The sequence below is a fragment of the Ursus arctos genome, chromosome X (assembly GCF_023065955.2).
Source record: "Ursus arctos isolate Adak ecotype North America chromosome X, UrsArc2.0, whole genome shotgun sequence".
NCBI classification, from domain to species: Eukaryota; Metazoa; Chordata; class Mammalia; order Carnivora; family Ursidae; genus Ursus; species Ursus arctos.
In genome coordinates this window covers 92,228,342-92,250,950 of record NC_079873.1, presented here as the reverse complement: position 1 = coordinate 92,250,950, position 22,609 = coordinate 92,228,342, and the positions used below count along the sequence as shown (strand labels likewise).

Here is a 22,609-nt window from a genome sequence, read left to right as displayed (position 1 = left end):
TTCTCCTCAGAGTCGTTGTCAGCCTCATTGTAAGAATTATTTTATTGTATGTATGTGCCAAACTTTATATTAGCTTTTTTCTCTGTGAATCTTTTCATTTTGAAACATCTCGAATTAACAGAAAAACTGCAAGATTAGGACACAGAACTTTTTTTTTTTCCTTGAATCATTTTACAGTAACTCGCTGACACGGTGCCCACCAGCCCCAAATTCTCTAGAGTATAATTCCTATAAATGAGAACATTCTCCCATATAACCTCAATTCAACCATCAAAATCAGGAAATGAACATTAATACATTCCTACATTCTAATCAAGTCTGTTCAAATTTTTCCAATTATCCCCAAAGTGTTCCTGATAGCAAAAAGTTCCAGTTCAGAGTCACGCATTGCATTCAATTGTAACGTCTCTTCGGTTTTCTTCCATCTGGAACACTTCCTCAGTCTTTCCTCGATTTGCATGACCTTAACACTTTTGAAGACTACAGAGGCCAGTTATTTTGTAGGATGTTTTTCAGTTTGCATTGGTCTCATGATTATACTCAGGTTTTGATTCTTTGGCAGGAATTGCACAGTAATGATGCTGTGTTCTCATTGCATCCTCTCAGGTGACACGTGGTTTTGATTTGTGCCATATTGATGATGTTAGGTTGATTAAGGTGGTGTCTGTTAGCTTCTTCTCTGTAAAATTATGTTTTCAGCTTGTTCTCATCAGTGATATTTTGGGGTGGGGTACTGGGAGATATTGAAGCTCTGTAAATATCTTGTTCCTCAGCAAACTTTTAATATTTCATTTATTTATTTTTATCAGTTTGTAGTCATACGTTCCCAATTTAATCAAAGAATTAGAATCTGTTATTTCTTTTGATGCCACATGGCCCCAGATTTGGCCAGTAGGAGCCCATTCAGGTTGGTTTCTACATCCTTTTGTCATGTTTCCGTCATTCTTCCTTGCATTTTGAGTTATCTTTTACTTTCTGAGCACTTCCTTGCCTTATGGTTCATCGTGGACTTTCTCTGCCTTAGCCCTGGAATTGGCCATCCTGGTTCCTTTTCATGGAGAAGGGTATCTAGAGCTGAAATCTGCGTGCTAATGTGTGTTCGTTGCTATTGGCATATTGCTGTCCCCAGGCCCTTTCAGTGGACAGAGCTAGGAAATGTATGTATATATATTTATACACACATATATACATACACATCTGTATTTCAATATCTTTATATATTGAAAACCATGAGTTCTCACCAATACCTCAAATTTCAGTCCAACGCTGTGGAGCTCATTCTAGATTCCTCCCTTTCCATGCTTTCACCCCTTCATCTCCAACATTGAGAAACAAACCTGTGTCTTATTATTTGACCAATGCCCCTGAGTGTAGTATGTAGTCAGTACCCTACCAATGCATCCTTGCCCTTTCCCTCCTCAAATGTTGGCCTGCGACAGTCCCTGCCTGGCTGTGGCTGCCGTCCCCCTGCACGAATACCCTCCTCATTTGGTCTGGAGTTCAACTCACCGTGTTGGGCCCCCAGCAATACCGCAGGGCCCCTCATCTGCCCCCCACCCCCTCACGGAGGGCAGGATGCCTTCTTTGCTTTGCCCTAACTAATGGCTTTCGGACTAAACTCTTCAGGAAGGGGAAGGGAATGGACATTCTCTGTATTTTGACTTTTAAGTCATTGTCACGTTTTACCTTACAAACATAATTTTTAATGATTACTACCCTCCCATTGGATGGTTAGTTACCTCGCTTAGGTCTTGCTGTTGTTCTTCCCTGCCGTCAGCATCCATATTTTCTTCATTATATTTGATGATACGTTTGCTTCTCAACTTGAGTACTTTTCTTTAGATGAATATTAAGTAGCTTACTGGTTTATTATTATTGCTGATTTCACTTTTACTTAATTATAGAATAAACTGTCTGAAAAAGCAGCAGTTGGGAGTAGGGTGAGTTTTCTGATAAGTATGGGATAATTAGTAGAATCGCTACTGCTTTCTCATAATAATCATTCTAAAGCGGAGATTATTTAAAAACCTGTTACATAGTAACCTTTCCCCGGTTATTTAAGATTGGGGTCCTGAGTTCAAGAAGTCTAATTTCCTTAGCATGGCATAGAGAGCCCTTTGCATCAGGCCCTACTTCCTGCCACTTCTCAATTCAGCACCCCATGCTGTTGCTGCACCCTGTTTTTTGTCCTCCCCCAAATATACCACGTCCTTTCATATCTCTGTGATACTGCTGGATTACCCCACAGGCAGCTGAAGCACATGCTTAGAGCACCAGCCAGGCATAGGTGCCAAACAGTGCGGGGAGAAAAAGAGTGCTTGATATTTCATGAGCATCCGATTTGCTCTCATCAAAGACATTAGATCTTTGTCGGATTTACATTTTGAAATACATATGAGAGAGTTACCATGGCCTTTTCTGTGATGAAAGCCTCTCCAGGTTTATTCAGAACTTCTTCTGTGCCTGTGGTCTTGCTGGATCTGTGGCCTCTGTTCCCTGCCCCCCAACAGAATTGCACGATAGTCCATCCCTCAGCATTTGGCTGAACATCTATCATATTACATAGCACACGGTGTAATAATTACTTTTTTTAGTAGTCTCTCCTAACTGGACTGTGAAGTCCATGAGGAAAATGAGATGTTCCTATCAAGCCATCCCTTTCCTGTGTCTAACGCAGTTCATTAAATGTTGTTGAACTGAATAATTTATTGTCCTGTCTATGGATGCAGATGGCGGCCCTTGTGGGAGAGATTAAATATTCTCTCTGAAACTACAGGACACCTGATTCACTAGCATCTACTAGGATAGAATTCGACATGTCCAAGAAGTTCGGTGTTGTTAGTTTGTCAGACTGTCCAGGGAATAGGTAGTACTCAGAAATAAGCCATCTGAGCAAGGCAGACGGTATCTATGCCACAAGCTGTCTACCGCCGGTGGTTTTCCTTCTAGCGTACCCAGTGTTCTAACAATCAGGATGCATCTTTAGATTCTCTCGATTTATTCTTATATATACATGTTCATTCAATTGCATTGGTTCTTTAAAAATCAAAGAACCTTTTCAGGTAGATCTGGACCAGAGGTAGGTCAACGTGGGAGAGTTGTGAAACTTCTCTTGTTGGATGGATTCCCCATGACCACTAGCATTTGTGCTGCATAAGTATCATTTATCTATGGGCTACAGCAGTCATAGCGTGGCTTAACTTGTTCCTGTCCCAGAATTTCAGTTCTGCCCCCGACTGCAGAAAAAGTCCAAAGATCCTCTTTGGAGCGTGGAGCCATCTGAGTAGAATGTCTTCCGACAGCAGTGGTTCCCAGATGCCATTTAGTACATGGAAGCTGGTTTGTTGGGGTTATTGTTACATGTTGGAAATTAAAAAAAAAAGAAAGAAAAGAAAAGCAACAATTTAGTGATTTTTTTTTTCTTCCAGGAAGCTAAATCTATTGAGTATAAAGCACCATCCTTTTTTCTGAGAATGCCCTTCACTTTTTGATTGTTAAAAAGTCGTCTTGCCCGTCCTTTAATGAAATGATGGTGATCAGAGGTTGTGTACTCTGATTATTTGAAAATCTTAAGGCAAGATATGTTTCAGAATTTAGGTTCTTTTTGAATTTTATACAGGTAATAAAATGCAGGTATCGTATATTATATAACAGCCCCCCCAAAAGAAAACAGCCCCAGGCGGGACTGAATTGACACCCCATAATCAGTTTCAGTAATATTTCTGCAGCAAAATGTAAGAATATTTATACTAAGTTAGACAGAAAAAGCCTGTGGATAGCCTCACATTCGTTCAGGTCAGGCTTTACTGCCAGATGAGTTCAGGTCAGTTCACGTTTTGCTGCCAAATGTATTACAGGCAAGAAAAAAAAAAGGCCATCTGATTTCCAATTGTTTGGATTTTGAAATTGTGGGTAAGGGGTCATGGATTTGTAGTTGCCTTTTAAACTTTCTTACTTTGCAAAAGAAATTTGGCTACCCTTTGTAGGACCCCGAGATGTTCTTGAAATTTCACTGGTCCGCAAAATCCAAAAGCATAGAAAGACACGCACGCCCTTGAAAGCTATTGAAATGAGGATAGCTTTATTTTTATACTCATCCCTATCCAGTGATAATGTCATCTTTGAATGCTGGAAGATTCCTCAAATACACTTCTAATCAAAGCAGGTTGAAATTAAATTCATCTTGTAGCAATTTTAGGAGACTGGAGCGGGAGAGAAGTTTGTAGCAGAAAACTACCCATGACTCCCAGTGATAGCTTGGGATTCTCTGATAGGAATTGGTTATAGCCTGAAAGATCTTATTGAATGCATCTGTTAGGCCACATAGATGAGTGAACTTCAGACCCTAGGGATAGGTCTGTGTTGGGGAAAGGCAACAGCAAATAGCTAGGTGAACTTTGGTTAACTGATGAATTTTTGGCATTTGTGGTTTATGTTCCTATCCGTCAGATGGGGCTAACAATTTCTGTCTTGCAAGTTTAAAATGAGTTAGCAGCCATGAAAGTACTTTTACAGTAAAGACCACTCTAACATGTATAGCTGGTATTTTGTGGAGGAATTCTGTAACTACAATATATTACCCTTCGTACCACATGTTCATTGTGTATCATTGTCCAATCTGGCTTCTGGATGGAGAGGTGATCTGACCTCTTTATTCTATATGATCTTTAAAGGTTCTCTTTTCTAGCATTCTAATAGGATATATTACCTAGGTAAGAAGTCTGAAAGTAATAGAATCAAAGGAACACAGCTACTTAATTCTTATCCTACCACATCTGCCCATTGTGTGGACTTGGTAAAACAAGTATTATACCCAGCTGTGCTATAATTTGGCTCTTGCGTGCTTACAAACAGTATTTCTCTGTTAGCCAAGGTGCCAGTTACTGATTTACTGCCATTCAGCTTCAAATTCATCCTTTTTGCCTGCTCTGGAAACATGGACCTGAGCCCTTTAAATATTTGTTTTCTTTACACCTGGCACTGAAGTTTTATTAGTGGAGGGTGCTGGGAAGGCATATCAGGAGGAGAGGGTTTTGCTTCCTGGTTCCTGTGTGCTCGCTTGCAGACTGTTCCTACAACTCCAGCATCTTCTTTAGTGCTTAACTTCTTCACCCAATGGTCAGGAGCTTTTCCCAGTGCGCCCGTAGGTAGGTTTGTAGCAGAGCACTTCTGATAAGACGCTTTCCAGAGGGTGCATTTCTGGCATGTTCTAAAGGGTGAGTTTCAGAAAGTTCTACAGGATGGGTTTCTGGCCAATTCCAGAAGATGGTCACCGCAGCATCTTCTCTGCCCTTCAGTGAGCCACAGCTCTGCCCTCTCCAAATAAGGTCTGGATCTCCGCCTGGGTGCGGGGCACTCCTTTGGACACTTAGACACTATATTTCAGCCCTGTGGGAGGGATCTCTTCCTTGGGTGCTCTATTTCAGCCTTAGGGAGAGTAGTTGTTCCTGAGATCTACGATTCCTGTATTTTTTTTTTTAAGAATTTTCTTTACTTATCACTAGACAATTGCTCACCGCTCCAACTTTCTGTTATTCTAATCCCATCATAGTTAATTATTCCTTATGTGAAACTCTCCCAGTTCGAATTCCTGTTTGGTTTCTCTCTCCTGATGAGGCCTAGGCAGATACAAGCGGTTCAAGGTCCCCAGGAGCCACCATGCATCACTTGCAAGGCGATTCTTAAGAAATGATACCATTGTACCTGCAGTTGAAAAAATTAAGACCACGCATTTCAAACAGTCTTCAGGGAAGCATCTTAAAATACCATAAAGTTGAAATGTTCTTCCCGTGGAGTCTTTGTACACCTGTGCGGTTCCCTCTCCCTTCTCTCTCTCCATGGCCCCCGCCTTCACTCTTATCTGTTGTTACTCTTCTCCTCCCCTTCTCTCCCTATTCACCTGATTCAGCTCTTTCTAATCTCAGCTTTGTCTTTAATAAGCTATCATGTGACCTCCCTGGGTCTCAATTTCTATCTTGTTGAGGCAGAGATAACGAAAGATCATGAGTTAATGAAATTAGGACATGAAAGTGCTTTGTAATTGGTAGGGCATCATACGAAAGTAAGGTGTGATTACTTGCATTTATTAAATAGTTTTTGCTTCCATGCATTGAATTTTTAGTTTACATCTTATTTTAAAAGCTGTAAGGAGCCTTCAGGGGCACAACCTAATAGTACAGATATAGAAATACATATACTTATTATGTGAGGCAGAATGTGCTGGGCACTAAAATTAGGGAGCAAATAGGATTATGGGAGCCCTGACAATGATGATTTAATTTTGGCCTGAGGATTGTGTTTTAGTTCCAAGGAGAGCCACCTAATCTTGAAGGATCTAAAGCTGCCATTTTGATAAATTTCTGTGATATCAATGGGCCTTGTGTTGGGCACTTTACATATATTATCATATTTAGTCTTTACATTTATTCTTATAATCTTAAATTATGTTATTATGTCTTGGACTCATTTTTTAAATATTTGGCTCGAGGACAGATTTTTGTTCATTTGTTTTGTTTTGTTTTGAACTGAGAAACCCCTTCCACCTCTATGTGAGTAGTCAGTAGCAGCGAGAGTCTTCATGATAGAAAATTTTACTTTTTTACTGTGGCATTTCAGGTATATTCTATTTCTGTATATATTCCTGGATACCTGCATTTGAAAAATTGGTCAAATGCTTTCACCTTAGAAACAAGGATAGAGAGAAATATTCTCTATAATCTCTATATTGAAATAGGGAAATGATTTGTTTAAAAATTATTCTCTCTTGTTTGTCAGTAGATAGTATGTCAGTGGGCGTAGTACATTCTGGGGGATGACATGGTTGACTACGGGAAGAAATGTAGCATACCATTTAAATTAGAGATGGGTGCTCTTTGAATACCAAGTGTTCTGTGAAATCACAGGATGAGTGCATCTCCCAGTGGAAGATGTTGCAAAGTGCAAGTGACTCTGAGTCCTTCCGAAAGCGCTTGTCTTCGCTGGTTGGCTTCTGCGAGATGCCCACCAAAGAAAATTCATCTGTCTGTTAGGAAGTCAGGAGCTCTGCATCTTCAGAGTCATTAGAAACCCCTTCTCCAGTTTTGAATTGTTTCCGATGAGCTGTGCATTCTTTCTTTGTCAGTTTGCAGACGAGGTAGAAACTTCCTGTTTATTTGGCAAACAAAATATGTGAGCGTTGCCTGTGCGGCCTTAAGAAATCGCCCCTAACAGATCGGTGTTTTCTGACGTATAGTGTGTGTGCTGCTGTGGGTATGCAGATGACTGGCAGTACGCAGACCTACACTTGCAACTGGAATAGTTTTGTTATTTTTTTAAATGCTATTAGGAAAAAAAAAGCCTGGTGTGTCAAACCCATTTCGTGAATATTATTGCTGAAGTCAAGACTGGAGCAGGTTACAACATCTTCTCCAGACCAGCTGAATTACTAGTGCAGTGCTCAGGCATGCCCGAGAATGTGTGGCTACAGTCTTTTTAGGGATAGAGCAAATCTTGACATCCAGAAAATGCTAACTTTTAAATACCAAGTATTTATAGTATATGTAATTGTGAATTGGAATCAGGCCTGTGCTCTTTTTTTTGTTGTGGTGGTGGGTTTTTTTTTTTTCCTCCTGTTTTGTTGTTGAACTAACACGGATCCGTGGATAAAATGGAATTTTGAAAATGTAAAGGTGCCAGACTGTGAGGGAAATGCTAATAACGCAGGCATGATTTTGATGAAATCGGTCATGTATCTCCAGATATGAAGACCTCATTTAATAATTGCCTGAACCATCTGCTACTGATGTAAAAGGACTGACTGCAGAGGAAACAACTATCACACCAATATGATGGAATTTGAAATTTGTATTTTAGTAAGTATGATGAGAATGAGCTTCTATTTTAAAAAATATTTTATTTATTTATTCGAGAGAGAGTATAAGCAGAGGGAGGGGCAGAGGGAGAGGGAGGAGCAGACTCCCCGCTGAGCAGAGAGCCCGATGTGGGGCTCGATCCCAGGACCCTGAGATCCTGACCTGAGTCAAAGGCAGACGCCTCACCGACTGAGCCACCCAGGTGCTCTGAGAATGAGCTTCTTGCCTCACACATCATATGTGTGGAGGCACATATTCTAACATGAGACCTTCTAATCTCATGCGTTATTTTGAAACCCACAGAGTGTTGTACGCAACCCACGTCAGAGGTTCCTCAAAAGGTTAAACATAGTTATTATATGTTCCAGAAATTCCACTTCCCAGTATATGCCCCAAGAATTGAAAACAGGTAGTCAGAGAAATACATGTATGTGCCTCTTCACAGCAGCACAGGAGCCAGCAGGTGGAAACAGCTCAGGTGTCCGTCAGTGGATGAATGAATAAACAAAACGCGGTGTGTACACCTGCAGTGGAATATGTGGCCATAAACAGGAATGAGGTACTGGTGCATTCACACTGTGGATAAACCTCTGACACGTGACACTCAGTGGAAGAAGCTTGGCACAAAGGCTCACAGAGTGTATGTGAAATATCAAAACAGATGAATCCATAGAGACAGAATACCTGTTGGCGGTTGCCAGGGGCTGTGGGGGAGGGGAGAACAAGGAGCAACTGCTTAACGGATATTGGTTTTTGTTTGGGACTCATGAAAATACTTGGGGACAAGATAGAGGTAGCGATTGCCCAACATTAGGAATGCACTGGACGTCGCTGAATTCTTTAGCTTAAAATTGTTAATTTTCAGGGCGCCTGGCCGGCTCGGTTGGTAGAGCATGCGACTCTTGATCTCGAGATCATAAGTTCAAGCCCCATGTTGGGCACAGAGCTTACTTCAAAAAAAAAAAAAAAAAGGTTAGTTTTATGTAATGTGAATTTCACTTCAATTGAAAGAAAACCTGCCCCGGAGTGTGGTAAGTGTGGCACTGTGTGGGGAATAGGATGATGTGTTAAGTTGTGTGCAAGCATTTCTCGTCTCAGGAGTCACGCATCTATTTTTATAGCTGCCTTCTCATTATTGTAAGTTATAACAGTTTGCCATTTGCAGTAATAGGTAGAAAGTTTTCCTTTGAAGACAAATGTAAATTTAAAAGGGCTGATTTAAAAAAAATGATAAAAATAAAGGTGTTACTGAGATACAACAAATGACAGTAATTCACAGCTGTCTGAAGAATCGGAAACTTTAAGAAATGTTATATTCTATGTTAATTTTATTTTTTATTATATATAATATATTATATATTTATATATTTTATATATATATTCATATATAACTGCTCAGTTGGTTAAACATCTGCCTTCGGCTCAGGTCATGATCCAGGGTCCTAGGATCGATATATATATATATATATGTGTATATATATATATATATTCCAATTAATTTTTATTGAGCGTATACTGGGTCCTGGCTGCTGTTCATCAAAGGTGAATAAGACGTATTTTTTGCCTTAGATACTTTTACCCTAATAAAGGAGATAAGCTATATTGATAAATAATTCTAGGAAGAGGCTAAATGTGCCAAGTGCTAAAACCGAGAACAAACAGACTGAGATCAAGACAAGGTGACCAGTCCCACTGAAGAAAATGCTAGAATATATCTGGAGAACATGAACTGAGAGATTTGCTTTTGCCATTAGGAACAAGGAACAGAAGTCATTAATAAATGCAACTGACAGTGTATTCAGTATTCGAGTTTCATCGACTGTGGCCCTCTGCGCCTCTGCCTTTCCCTCTCATTAACTTTGCGGTCATCCTGGGCTCCCTTCTCCCCAACAATCTCATATTTAAAGATAGCAGAGTGGAGGGCTTGTAGTGGCCCCTGGAGCTAGACTGCCTGCAGATGAATTCCAGTCCCAGCATTTACTCACTGTATAACTTTAGTCGTGTCACTGGACTTTCCTGTGCCTTGGTTTCCTCTTCTGTAAAATGGAGATTTTTTAAAAAATATTTATTTAGTTGAGAGAGAAAAAGAGAGCATGCGCATGTGTGCGTGAGTTGAGGGGAGGGGCAGAGGGAGAAGCCGACTCCCTGTGGAGCAGGGATCCCCATGCAGGGCTCAATCCCGGGACCCGAGATCATGACCTGAGCCACCCAGGCGCCCCTGGAAAATGGAGATATTAATAGTACCTACAGTATACAGTCACAGTGAAGAGTAAGTCGGCGAAGTGAGTAAATGGGTAAAGCATTTAGAATGCCACTTGTTCCATGTTACGTGGCCCACAGCCACTGTCGTCATCTCCTGTCCATTCCATCTGCTACAAATCTTTTTGAATCACCCACCGCCCCCCCCCACTACTACTGCTTTAGTTAAAGACTTGATGTTGTTACAGTTGATTGTAGTTGTGCCTCTACTAGTTTGGCCTCCCCCCCCCCCCCGCCCGCCGCCCCACCGTTCCCTCTATCTCACTTGACTGCCTGACACCTTCTTGCCTAGGCTTAGCACTCAGCTCAGGTGTCCCCTCTGTGGCACTTGCCCTGATTCCCGGGCGAGCCCAGGTAAGGCTCTCGGTGTGTGTTCATATGACCTTGAGCTCGCCTCCGCTGCGGTGCATCTCACACAGTACTGTGACTGTACTCGATCATTCCCTGGGCTGTGAGCACCCTTGAGGGGTGGGGAGCTGGGCTTATGCTCAGGTTTGAAATTCCAGCTGAAATACGACCCTTGTTACAAAGTAGATGCTTATTAATTGGGTGGATGAATGAATGGCCCCTGCTTGTGGAAAACTAGCTTACAGCGTTGATTTTGCAAGCTGAGGTGAATACCCGTAAGGCTAACGAAGAACAGTGTGTGTGAAGGGCCACAAGAGTTCAGAAAAGGGCGTTTGGTGGGTGTTAGACAAATGAAATTAGGCTTCAACAGGCAGAGTTTGCGGGGCGTCTGGGTGGCTCAGTCTGGTAAGCATCTGTCTTCGGCTCTCGTCATGATCCAGGGACCTAGGATCGAGCCCTGTGTGGGGCTCTCTGTTCAGTGGGGAGTCTGCTTCTCCCTCTGTCTCCATCCCTCCCCTGCTCGTGCTCTCTCTCCCTGTCTCTCTCGCTCAAATAAATAAATAAAATCTTTTTTTAAAAAGGTAGAGCTTGATTTGTAACTTAAGAACACGCAGAACTTGGGGCGCCTGGCTGGCTCAGTGGGTGGAGCATGATCTTGGGGTTATGGGGTCAACCCCCATGTTGGGTGTAGGGATTCCTTAAAATCTTAAAAAGAGATAAAAAGGAACAGGCAGAACTTGTGTGAACAGAGGAACAGCCATAATTTAAGCAGGGGGAGTGTTTTATGAGTTGAATAGATGTAATCAAATAAAAAACCAAAACCATGTAGCATCTCCCAAAGAGAGAAGAGCGCAGCCTCATTAGGGTGTGTGTGCAGGGGCGAGGCGAGGGACGGTACGAGCAGTTCCCAGCCTAACAACGGTGTGTGTTCTGAAGGTTTATTTACAGATTGTTTGTTTGCATGACGGTGAAGTTTCTGGCCGTGCCCAAAATATTGTATTTAACCTACTTAAGTAGCTGATCTGTCCCAGTGTAGCCCGAGCTCCAGGGCCTGGGAGCAGGGGGTCAGGAAAGGCTTGACGGGTTCTGGGCTGGAAGACGTGGAGTGGTGGAGGACGTTCTTCTCCAACCCTCTCTGCACGCTTACCTACACCTCCGTTTCTCTTTATCTCTGGACACAGTTGCTCCAGCCCCCCAGCTTCCCCCACCCAACTTCCCTCATAGAGCACCCCACCCAAGTTCGAGTTTGCAAGGACTCCAGAAGGTTTTCACCACCAGCCTTTCCCCATTCCCTGAGGGTAACAGCTCTTTGCTATTTGAAGAAACTTGACTGAACTCATTCACACCAATGTGAGAATAACTGACAGACACCTTATCCTGGCAGCTCTCATTATCATTTTAACAGGATTCTCTTTAGCTCCAACGAACGCATGCTTGATGGAATTTCTGGCAATAGTACACAGCAAACAATGAGAGAGAGAAGTGAAGGTGCAAACATCGGAAGGGAGAGAAAGTTTGTTGGAGCAGAGTTCGCACTAAAGGGGAAGTATTTTGGGACAGGGAAAGCCTTTGCTAATTTCCCTTTCTGCTCTAATCCCTCCTCTATATATTTTTGGTCTATTCCTCTCTTGAATCCACAGCAACTGTAAGCTGCATTTAAAAAAAAAAATTACAGCTCCCGTGGCAGTTCATGGCTAAAGGGATTTTGTGTTTTCCTGTTGTGTGCAAATCTGGGACAACCCATAATGGAAAGTAAGCTTAAATAAGCAAGGAAGAGCCGGGGTGGAGGGGACCTTGAACGTGGACTCCACAAATACATCCACACAAGGAAGGAGTCATAGAAGGTTTTTGAATAGGGGGTTGAGAGGATCCAAGCAATATGGAAGGCATCATTCATTCTGAGGTTTTTTTTTTTTCAAAGATTTTTTATTTATTTATTTGACAGAGATAGAGACAGCCAGCGAGAGAGGGAACACAAGCAGGGGGAGTGGGAGAGGAAGAAACAGGCTTCCAGCGGAGGAGCCTGATGTGGGGCTCGAACCCAGAATGCCAGGATCACGCCCTGAGCCGAAGGCAGACGCTTAACAACTGAGCCACTCAGGCGCCCCTGAGTTTTGGATTAGTAATGACAGGGTGTCGAATTCACTCTTGGCTCTCGTGTGAGTGGTCAGTACAGAATCCTACTTTTTTGCTACACTTTTTTTCATCGTTCTGGGACTTCTTCCATTAACTGTTAGCATCTGAACCCCTGCCTATCTGACTGTCCTGTGTGGGTTCTGAGCCGATCTTTCCTTTCTGATTCAGGATCCTAGAGACTGTTACAGGACTCTTGTGTTTCCAACTAGCCCATAGGGACCTCTACACTGTGTTTCTGTGTCCCAACAGCAAAATTCAAGTGCAGTGTTAGCAAAACACAGCTCCCTTTTATAAAAACACATTACTTTCATTTAAATAAAAACTTCCAGCCTTTGTCCCCCGGAACACTCCCCAAGATAGTGGTTAATGATCTGTGTCAGTTAGCCCGTCGCAGGGGCAGAAGCCTCCACCCCCTGTACCCAGCCCTCAGCAGATGCTAAAGTTTGTTGTGAATATGCTCTTCCCTATGGGGAACTCCATTGCCTTTTATTCTTTTTATTACTCACTATGTTGATATCCTTGATATTTCTACCCTGCTGGTTTGCATACATGGGAAGGCCAGGAAATGGCGTGAGAAGAGGATTTGAGGCCTTTCCTTCAGCCTAAATTATAATTCTCATATTGGAACAGAAGAGTCATAGGTTTTCCATCAAATATGTTTTTTTCTCTATTTTGAAAGTTCCAGGGGCTTGTTAGCATTGGGCCCTCCGGTGCCTCATTTGTGTATTTCACTCTTGACTGCTCGCTGTGCCATTTGAGTGACTAGGTATTGGTGATGTGCAGTGGCTTGCTTGGTTGCGCTCGCTATTTTATTTTTTGGTTCAATCTAGTGGAGCAGTTATTGTCAAAATTGGATTTTGTGGCTTACTTTTTCATCATCGCTGGCTGCAATAATTTAAGAGGATCTAACAGTCCCAAGAAGATGCTTCTATCCTTTTCAATTAGCAGTCTGTAGACATTATTGGTTTTAGGAGATGCTGCTTCATATTTCAGCGTTCCGGTCTAGGTGGCGAACCAGTGAAATGCCTTTCTTCAGTTTTTAGTTTTACCAGTACTATCTTGCTTTAGACAAACGATGATTGGCATCTCCCTTCCTTATTGTAGCTAAGCGTCTCGTTGGCTCGGTTTAGTTCAGTGGTCTCTTCCTGAGCCATTCACCCATCCATCCATCCATCCATCCATCCATCCATCCACCATCAAGTTGTTGTACTCCTGCTCTTCTGGGCACCCTGCTAGGCACACACCGGGTCGATCAGAGAGACGTCAAAAGGAGCCGTTCAGGTATTTAGGTATACTGTTTGAAATTGTAGCCCTTCATTTATTTCGTACCAGTCAGAACTGAGTTCAGGTGGATAAGACCCTCTCATGGTTTCTTGTTTCATTATCACCCCAAACAGCTTAGTCTTGGAGGAGAGGAAACCTACCTCTGTCAAACTTGATTTCACCAGAATTGCCTCCTACAGTTGGGCTCCTGTGTGACAGGCACCGAGACGGGTAGAATAAGACATAAGGAGGGCCCAAAGGCAGCTCTCAGGAGTTTATAGTCTAGTTTACAGCATAGGAACAGTTACAATCCAAAGTGCCAGGACCTGTAATATTCGGAGTGTCACGGGGATTTAGGAAACCTAGCAACGGAGGCTGTCGAGGGATGTGAGGGGAGGCGTCACGGAAGGAGATATACTTGAAAACTTAAGTACGCCTAGAAATCGGCTTGGTAGACAAGGAGAGCGAGGAATTCCAAGTGGAGAGAGTGTCCTAGGAAAAACCACTGAGGCACGAGGGCGTATGGCATGTTAGAGGTCTCCGCCAAGAAACGCCAACGGAGGGATAACGGGAGCTCTGAGAACTGCCACTGGGAGGGCCTTTCTGGCAAAGGTACAGGTCGATGATTCTGCAGCTTTAATCACATATCATCCTAGGTCTCCCGTGAGGTCATCCTCTTTTCCTCCAGCTTTTTACTGACTTCCTCGTAAAGTAGCTCCATGGTGGTGTTGAGGAGTCCCATTTGCGGGGTTTTCTTCCCTCAAATAAATATTAATACAATACAGGGGTGACTAATGGACACCAAATTAGGTGTCGGGGGGCCTGGATTCTTGTTTTCCAGCTCTCTCAGCAGCTGTGTCACTTGAGCCAAGCCATTTAATAACTCGGTTTCTTCACTAAAATGGGACTTTTCAAATGGGAATATTACCACCTGCATTGCCTACCTCAGAGTCTGGGTGGAAAGGAAAATGAGACTCTTAAAAATTAAAAGGTACAGTATACTTTATGATTTGGGATGCTGCCAGCTAAGGCTGTCTGTCACCCGACACTTAAGACAAGTAAAATGCTTCTTGGAGTATCCGGATACAAAAAGTAGGTTGAAAGGAAGTTGCCAAAGAGGAATATTCTTACTTCCTCATTAACTCCCTACATCGGTCCTTCTGTCTGTGGAACGTCATTTGGCTTATTTCTTCACTAACATGATAAGATTTCCTCTTGCCAAGGGCCTGTCATGTGTATCTTCACCCATGTTAGATTCTCACGGTTGCTGTGAAAGAGTAATAGATCTCAGACCTAGGCTGCTGGAGCGCCCGGCTGCCTCAGTTGCTTAAGCGTCTGACTCTTGATCTTGGCTCAGGTCATGATCTCAGGGTTGTGAAATTGAGCCCCACATCGGGCACCGTGCTCAGCGTGGAGTCTGCTTGTCCCTCTCCCTCTGCTCCTCCCCGTACTCTCTCGCTTTCTCTCTCAAATAAATAAATAAATAAATAAATAAAATCTTTTAAAAAAAGACTGAGGCTAGTAAAATATGAGTTGGTATATTTCATAGTCAACCTTGAATAATTTATATCCATCAGGTAGTTTGAATTACTCATGAATTACCCTCAATCATTTGTGTAACCATATAGTGGAACGACCTGCACTTTGTTACGTTTCAGGGTTATATAGAAAGGTTGTGATTCATTCCAGTAGGAATGGGAAGTTATGAAACTGGGCTTCAGCTTTTTTTTTTTTTTCCATTTTTCCTAATCCAGTGACAGTACAGGTAGAGTTATTAGTAACAGGAAAGGGCTTTTCTTCCCCTTTGACCCCACCTTTCCCATTAGATTGAGTGGTAAGACTCCTGGAATCAGGACTAATGTGAACTTCCGGGCTGTAGGAATATGAGCAATTGCTCCCAGTATAAATACCCCTGACCAACCCTGTTTAGATCACTGGTTTTCAAAATCTGCCATCCAAGGATGTTTCTGCATGACTAAAAACTCTCTAAACCCCTTAAGTCCTCCTGCTCTGAGCCATCTGACATATAGCAGAAGAAAGGAGAGTCCAGCATGGCTATGGCTGAGATAACACAATGAGGCTATTTTAAATGGGATGTAAGTGAATTATTTATACTAGATTAATATAGAGCCTGTCATCAAAATCACTCAGAACCTGAGAGATTTACTGTGTACTACCAGGAGGTGGTTCTTCCCCTCTTTTCTCCTCTTCTAGATGACCTAGTGCATGTGAACGTGCATGTGAATTTGGATAAAATGCCTATCCTAGTTCAAGCTATAATATAAAATGATGATTGCTTTTTTTCTGCCAGGCTTGAGGGAAATACTCTGGCAATTGTTCTGTTTTCCCCAAAATTAAATGAGGAAATGCTCCGGCTTATTTTCTTTTTTGTTTTAAAGTCTATGATACCATTGATACATAGTTTAAAAACATTCTTCTGAGGACCTAGTGGATTAAATCATTTTTATGTCCCCTAAGTACTGCCCTTTTTTGAAGAATTCTTGAGAAAAGTGTGGCCCATGTCCAAAATCACATTCTCCTTTTTTTTTCTGTATTTGAATTTTTTCCTTATAAGTTAATGGAAAGGAAAGTGGTCAGTTTTTTTGCACTCAATAAACAAGAAAGAAGGTGTAGACAGCTTTTATCTGGGGCATTTTTAAGTCATTGAAAGAATATTTTCAAGTATTAACTGCTTTTCGAAATTATTGGCAGAATCCTCGTAACCCATTTTAACATAAAATGGTTGAATAAGATGAAAAGATTTTTTTATTGTCTACATAAAAGAAAGCAGCATGGTTTTTGCATCATTGCATAAATCTAAGAGATTATGCATACATAAAAAGGATGAGACAAAGCTGAATGCTAAATGCCAACATCAACGAAAGCTTGTCTGAGTATTTGACACTGAGCATAATGGGGTGTGGTTCCACAGGGAGAGAACACTCAACATTTACACCCCAGGACTTGTTTCTCTGGTAAAACTTCTTGTCCTAGATTCATCTCCCAGCCAACACCATTATCGCCCTTTTTAAACATCCCCCCTTCTTACACATGGATTTTCTCCCTTAAACCTCATGCAGTGCTAAACCTTACGAATCTAATGCCCTGCCCTCACTCTCCCATCTCTTTCTGTGGTCTTCATGAATTCTTTTTGTTTATCGTATGCACCTTCAGGTAAATTCTCTCGGTTTACTGCAAGTAGTAAAACACAAGTACAGACCCCCCCCCCCCCGCCCCAAACCTCCTTACAGCTCTTTTTTTTTTTCCCCCTCAAAGAGCTCCATAATTAAGCTATACTGTTGGGATCCCTTTCTCATCAATTTTCTGGAATTTTCGAACGGGAGCCGTGAGGTATACAACCAGCATCGTTACATGGTAATGCATAGTCGCTACCCAACGCAGATGGAGTTCACTTCACAGTTCATAGCCTTTCCTTTTCAGGCTCGAGAGTGGTAAAAGAAGGTACCGAGATTAGCGTATGCTGTGAAGTCTGGAGAGGTGCGCTTCTTCGGCCACTTACCCTGGGGCTCTGACTTGCCTTCGTGTCATCTCACTGCTCGCTTGGCTTTATAGGCAAAGAGTCCAAAAGGTTTTTCAGACAGTGTCTGCTCAATGGTAGGAGGAATGCATGGTCCGTGTAATAGAGGAATATTTAAAAACCGGAGGAGACTCAGATTACCATGGGAGGCATCACAGAAAAGAATGGAATTTGAGCTGGATCTAGAGGGATGAGCTGAGTTCAGAAAAGTGGAGAGGGAAAAAGATTGCATGTAGGAGGACCTCTGGAACAAAGGGAAACAAAGAACAAAACAAGCTTGTGAGCTAGAGAATGGGCAGTTGGTGGTAGGAGATCCTACGTCAGTGGATTCCAAGACTAGGTTGGCCAGCTTGTAATGAGTGCTTAGTGCTGGGCATTGTTGCTTGATGAATTCCTCGAGTGATCCACTCATTCAACAAATGGCTTCTCATAGCTCCTAGGATGAAATCCAAGCCTCTTCATTCCCTCTGTATACCTTAAAATCCACTCCCCTCAACACTATGTACCTATACTCCTTCCAGTAATACTGCAGATTTTCTCAATCCTTCTGACACGTTGTACGCCTTTAAATCTCTGTGTGTCTGCACAGACTGCGTCTTCTGGGGTCTGCCTGGGGAACGCCTCATTCCTCGACCTCAGTTCCAACCCGATTTTTATTGCTCCTCTGATTTGTATCTTTGCTCTGTAGAATCCTAGGCATGTACTAGTAAAGCTTCTATGCCATATTTTGTGCTGTCAGGGTGCGTGTCTGCTTCTCTCACTCAAATAAGAGCTCCCTGAGAGCAAGGGATTGTGTCTTGTTCACCTTTATATCCATATCACCTAGCAGTTTCCCTACCAAACGTAGCAAATTCTTAAGTATTGGCTGAATAAAATATTTATCGAACATTTAATTTACATCATGTACAGTTGCATTTTAGGGGAGCTCATCCAGAAGCAAGGCGATTGACAGATTGAACATGGGAGGTGCAGAGGGACCAGTCATAGGTATTTTTGGAAGTAGCTCGTTTGTTAAAAAAACGCAAACACTAGGGATTAGACACCTGTAAAATTGATAATGAATGATAGGACTTAACGACTAGAGGCACGAGAGAGGGAAGCGTTACAGGTCATGAAGATTTAAGGTAATGTGACCAATAACAGGGCAGTGACCCTTGAAAAAAAAAAAGCAGGCTACTTTCAGGTAAACATGTTTTTTTCTACGTCAGATCTCCTGATGCTAGTATTTGTCTCATCCCACCTCTGCTCTAAAGATGAACACTGTTCCTGTTCAATTAACTGGAACTAAGCTCAAGATTCCTGTGGTTCTGATCTCCGTATCTGATCTGCGCTTAAGATAAGAAAGAGAAATAGTTCAGCCACGCCGGCTACAATTTGCTACCAAGGGAAGGTGCTCAGCGCATAGATTTTTGAATACAGAGAGGCTGTTTTCTGCTTTGGGGAGCTACAACCGAAGTGCTATACCAGGCAGGTGCACTAGGGTGCGCTACTGTGTAGCAGAGCCTAGCTGTGCATCGCCGCTCTCAACTTTAAAACTCCAGAGAATTTGATGAGAGAGGGATCCACAAGAACATGACAAATGATGAGAGTTCAAACCTTAAGAGAAAAATGGGCTTATTGGTAAGAGACCTTTCTTTTCCTTTATCTACTGCTGTTGCTTATTCATTAAAATAGCAAGCCTGTTGTTTTCATATGTGCCTGTGAAGTGGTATACAAAAATCAATTTTATATGTATTGTAGAATTCAGGAGACATATTGGTAACCATGCAAAAATCATAGGAAGCATGGATAAAGCTTGATTTTTTTTTTAAAAGTCACTGAGGAAATTCTGCTGTATTTCAGAGTGTGGTATAGATGTGTGTCTGTATCTCTCTATATAGCTTAAATGTAATACAGGTTAAGAAATATATATATTTTTTAAAAGTTAAAATAAAGAATAGTGACTTGTGTAGAGATACATAATTTCACTCAGCTACCAGAAGGTGGCACACCAGATTCTCCTTAAATACACAAAGGAAAGGAATAATATTAATAGGAATATAAAATAAGCTGTATTTAAAGATACTTTCTTGCATTTTTAAGGAAAAAATTAATATAATTGTTATTTGCGTGGTGACGCTTAATGCTAAAACGTGGCAAATATTAATTCAATCCATTGTAGCTTCTTATAATTCAAAAATAACAATTTTTTATGTGTATAGCATTTTAAAAGTAGACTTTGAAATAGTATTGCCATTAAAGAGATGCTGTTTCGAATTCATCGTTCTAAAAAAGAAATACAAGACTTGCTGCCTACCTTTGGCATAAGAGGTCCTTAGACTGAGGCTCACATTTTGGGTAAGGTCTCTGCCAAGGTCTTTCTAAAGATACTATCAGCCTATGACTTTGATTTAGTTGTGACTTTAATAATGCAATGTGCTTGTGGGAAGACCCGGAAAGGAGCCCAGACTGCTTATTTGGAAGCAAAAGTTAGATAAGGGTAATGCTTAGTAACGGTCACTTTCTGTAAGCTAATAGCAACGTAAATGACATAACGTTAAATACATTAAATTAGGGCTGAGAGCTCCCCAACACCTGCCAGCTTACTTTGATGTTCTCACAATTTGACGGGTGACAGCATCACCGCAGTGCCCCCATAGTGTTCTCTAGCTTGAGAGCTGCCTTCCCCAGGCAGTAGCAGAAGTCTGTCCGTTCGTCATTGTCCTATAGATTAGCCCAGAGGGGTGAGATACATGGCAGAACTTCGCCAAAACAAAATCCCCTGCTCAGGAGACGGTGCGTCTATCTGTATGTTTCTATTAATTACAAGCAGTATGAAAATAAGAAAATTGGTAGTAAACGAACCTAGAAGAGCATTAGCCATCTGTTCCCTGAAAGCTTGTAATGTGTGTCATTTGCTTTCAGGTTTTTATGGCCAAAACAGTCTATCAGCAAAGAATTGAACTTTAGGCTTCAAAAAACTGGAAAATGACAAAGCATTCCAAGGCCACATATATATTTACTGGAAAAATGTTTGCTTCTGTCCAAATTTGGCTAGTTTAGTCTTTCAGATCGGCTGCCAATAGATGTTATACTTCATGTCAGTCTTTATTCCAGACTTTCTGAAACATTAAGAGGGCTTCTAAAAACAAATAGAATCTTATGGCTTTCTTGTTCAGTTTTTTTTACAGTTAATTTACATGTTTAAAAATTGTTCTGTGTGGTATTAGCTGTTCAGGATTTAAGAAACGTGGTTTATTAACATACAGCTAAAATATCTGCAGAGCATGCTTTGAAAAATCCGAACTAAATACAGTAAAGCCACCATTAACCAGATTTTTTTTTTTTTTTTTTTGCACTCCACTTTCAGGAGACGGAGGCAATTGTCTTTAAAACAAGCCGATTTCAAGGATATATTCAAAAAATCAACTCCAGGGTATGTCCAAGGGTCTGCATTTTCCTCTACCTTTTTGTCAGTGAGAATTTATTTTCGTCACAAAAAGACCCTGAGATACTAGAAGACGTTCAGTCATCAAGGAAACGTTCAATAATGTCTAGGTTACGGTGTTTATTAAGCTGAAAAAATGATAAATTATTCCGTTACAGAAATACCATACATCCTTGTATTGTGCTTTGTGTTTTCCAGTGGGCTTTCTCAAACACAAGTTCAGTTGCTTTTCAGAATATTGCTATGAGCAGGGCAAAGAAAGGGGGCCTCTTCCCTATTTTACAGATGAGGGGGGATAACTCAGGAAGCCACAAAGCTGATTAGTGGGAGAGCTGCAACCAGACCACAGGTGCCTACCTCTGTCCTCTACCCCATCCTTCCTCATCGGAAAAGTTGGAGACAAGTTTTTTAACTTTTACGTGGTATTGAACAATCTCTATAATGTACACCACCTTGGTTTCCGAATTGCTGGGATTTCACAATTCCCCTCTTCAGAGGTGTCTGTGGGTCGGCCTCTGTGCCTCTCTGTCAGCCAGCTGGAGACCTTGCTGTCAGCCTCTCCCAGACCTGGAAGGATCTAGAATGGGGAGGGCAAGATAAATGGCCCTGGACAGTGCAGACTGACAATGAGTGGTGGGCAGCCGACGAGGATATGTTGAGGAAGGCTGGTGACTGAGAGAGAAAACAGCCTCGCCATAGCTGGGGCTATCTTGAGTGGGCGTTAGCGACCTTGACTTTAAAGCAGTGTTTCTCCAAGTTCAGTAGACCAGGCATGAAAATCAACTGGAGTACTTGTTTAAAATCCAGGTTCCTAGCCCCCACATTCAGACTTCCGCATTTAAAATATTCACCCCAGGCATACTAAAGTTTGAGACTATCTTGCCTTCAAGGTGTAGGACTTTTCTCTTGTAAAGAAAAGAGCCACTTCTCTCTGCGCAGTGTCCGTGTTTCATGTCTAAGTATACACCGGGGCCAGAGTCAGGTGAGGGTGAGGAGTGACAGGTGTTGTGGGCACATGTTGCTGTATCTACACCCGAGGCATTATCACAGTAGCTCTTGTGCTTTATGGTGTCTATGAAGTGGTTTTAAAAGACTTGTGTCCATTTTAGACTTGAAGAATGTAAAGAGCTGAAAGATTTCTCCCAAAAGGTGAAAAATAAGGAAGTTTTGATATTTGAAGAGTTAGTCCATTCCTGTTATTTTAAAATTGAGATTAATTTTTATTTTTTTTTTAAGATTTATTTATTTATTTATTTGACAGAGATAGAGACAGCCAGTGAGAGAGGGAACACAAGCAGGGGGAGTGGGAGAGGAAGAAGCAGGCTCATAGAGGAGGAGCCTGACGTGGGGCTCGAACCCGGAACACCGGGATCACGCCCTGAGCCGAAGGCAGACGCTTTAACCGCTGTGCCACCCAGGCGCCCCTAATTTTTATTTTTTTAAGATTTTATTTATTTATTTGTCAGAGAGAGCATAAGCAGGGGGAGCAGCAGGCAGAGGGAGAAGCAGACTCCCCGCTGAGCAGGGAGCCTGATGCGGGGCTCGATCCCAGGACCCTGGGATCATGACCTGAGCCGAAGGCAGACGCTTCACCGACTGAGCCACCCAGGCACCCCTGAAGTTAATTTTTAAAAATTGGCTAATAAACTAGGCTTATCCAGGGTTCTGGATAGTCAAGGCTTTTCAGTAGCAATATATTTATGCTTAGCCATTCATGTTCCAGATGGGAATATGCAGTCTGCCTGATTAGATTGCCAGAGATTTGTGGCCAGGGAACATGTATTCTTC

The 22,609-nt window shown here is 42.0% G+C and overlaps 1 protein-coding gene across 8 annotated transcripts in view; it reads left to right on the top strand.

Moving 5' to 3' along the window:
* The window catches only part of KLHL13 (kelch like family member 13), a 282,631-nt gene that overhangs the window by 184,332 nt on the left and 75,690 nt on the right, over positions 1-22,609 (top strand). For 2 of the 8 annotated variants that reach the window (XM_057313772.1, XM_057313776.1), the window contains one exon: positions 20,744-20,809. The exons of 4 other annotated variants lie outside the window; for them this stretch is intronic. In XM_057313772.1, the coding sequence (XP_057169755.1) occupies positions 20,744-20,809 (66 nt within the window). Of the gene's footprint in view, positions 1-7,736; positions 7,851-17,167; positions 19,015-20,743; positions 20,810-22,609 lie in introns of those variants that run through there. 2 more of the 8 variants (XM_026478863.4, XM_048213308.2) reach the window with 2 other exon arrangements.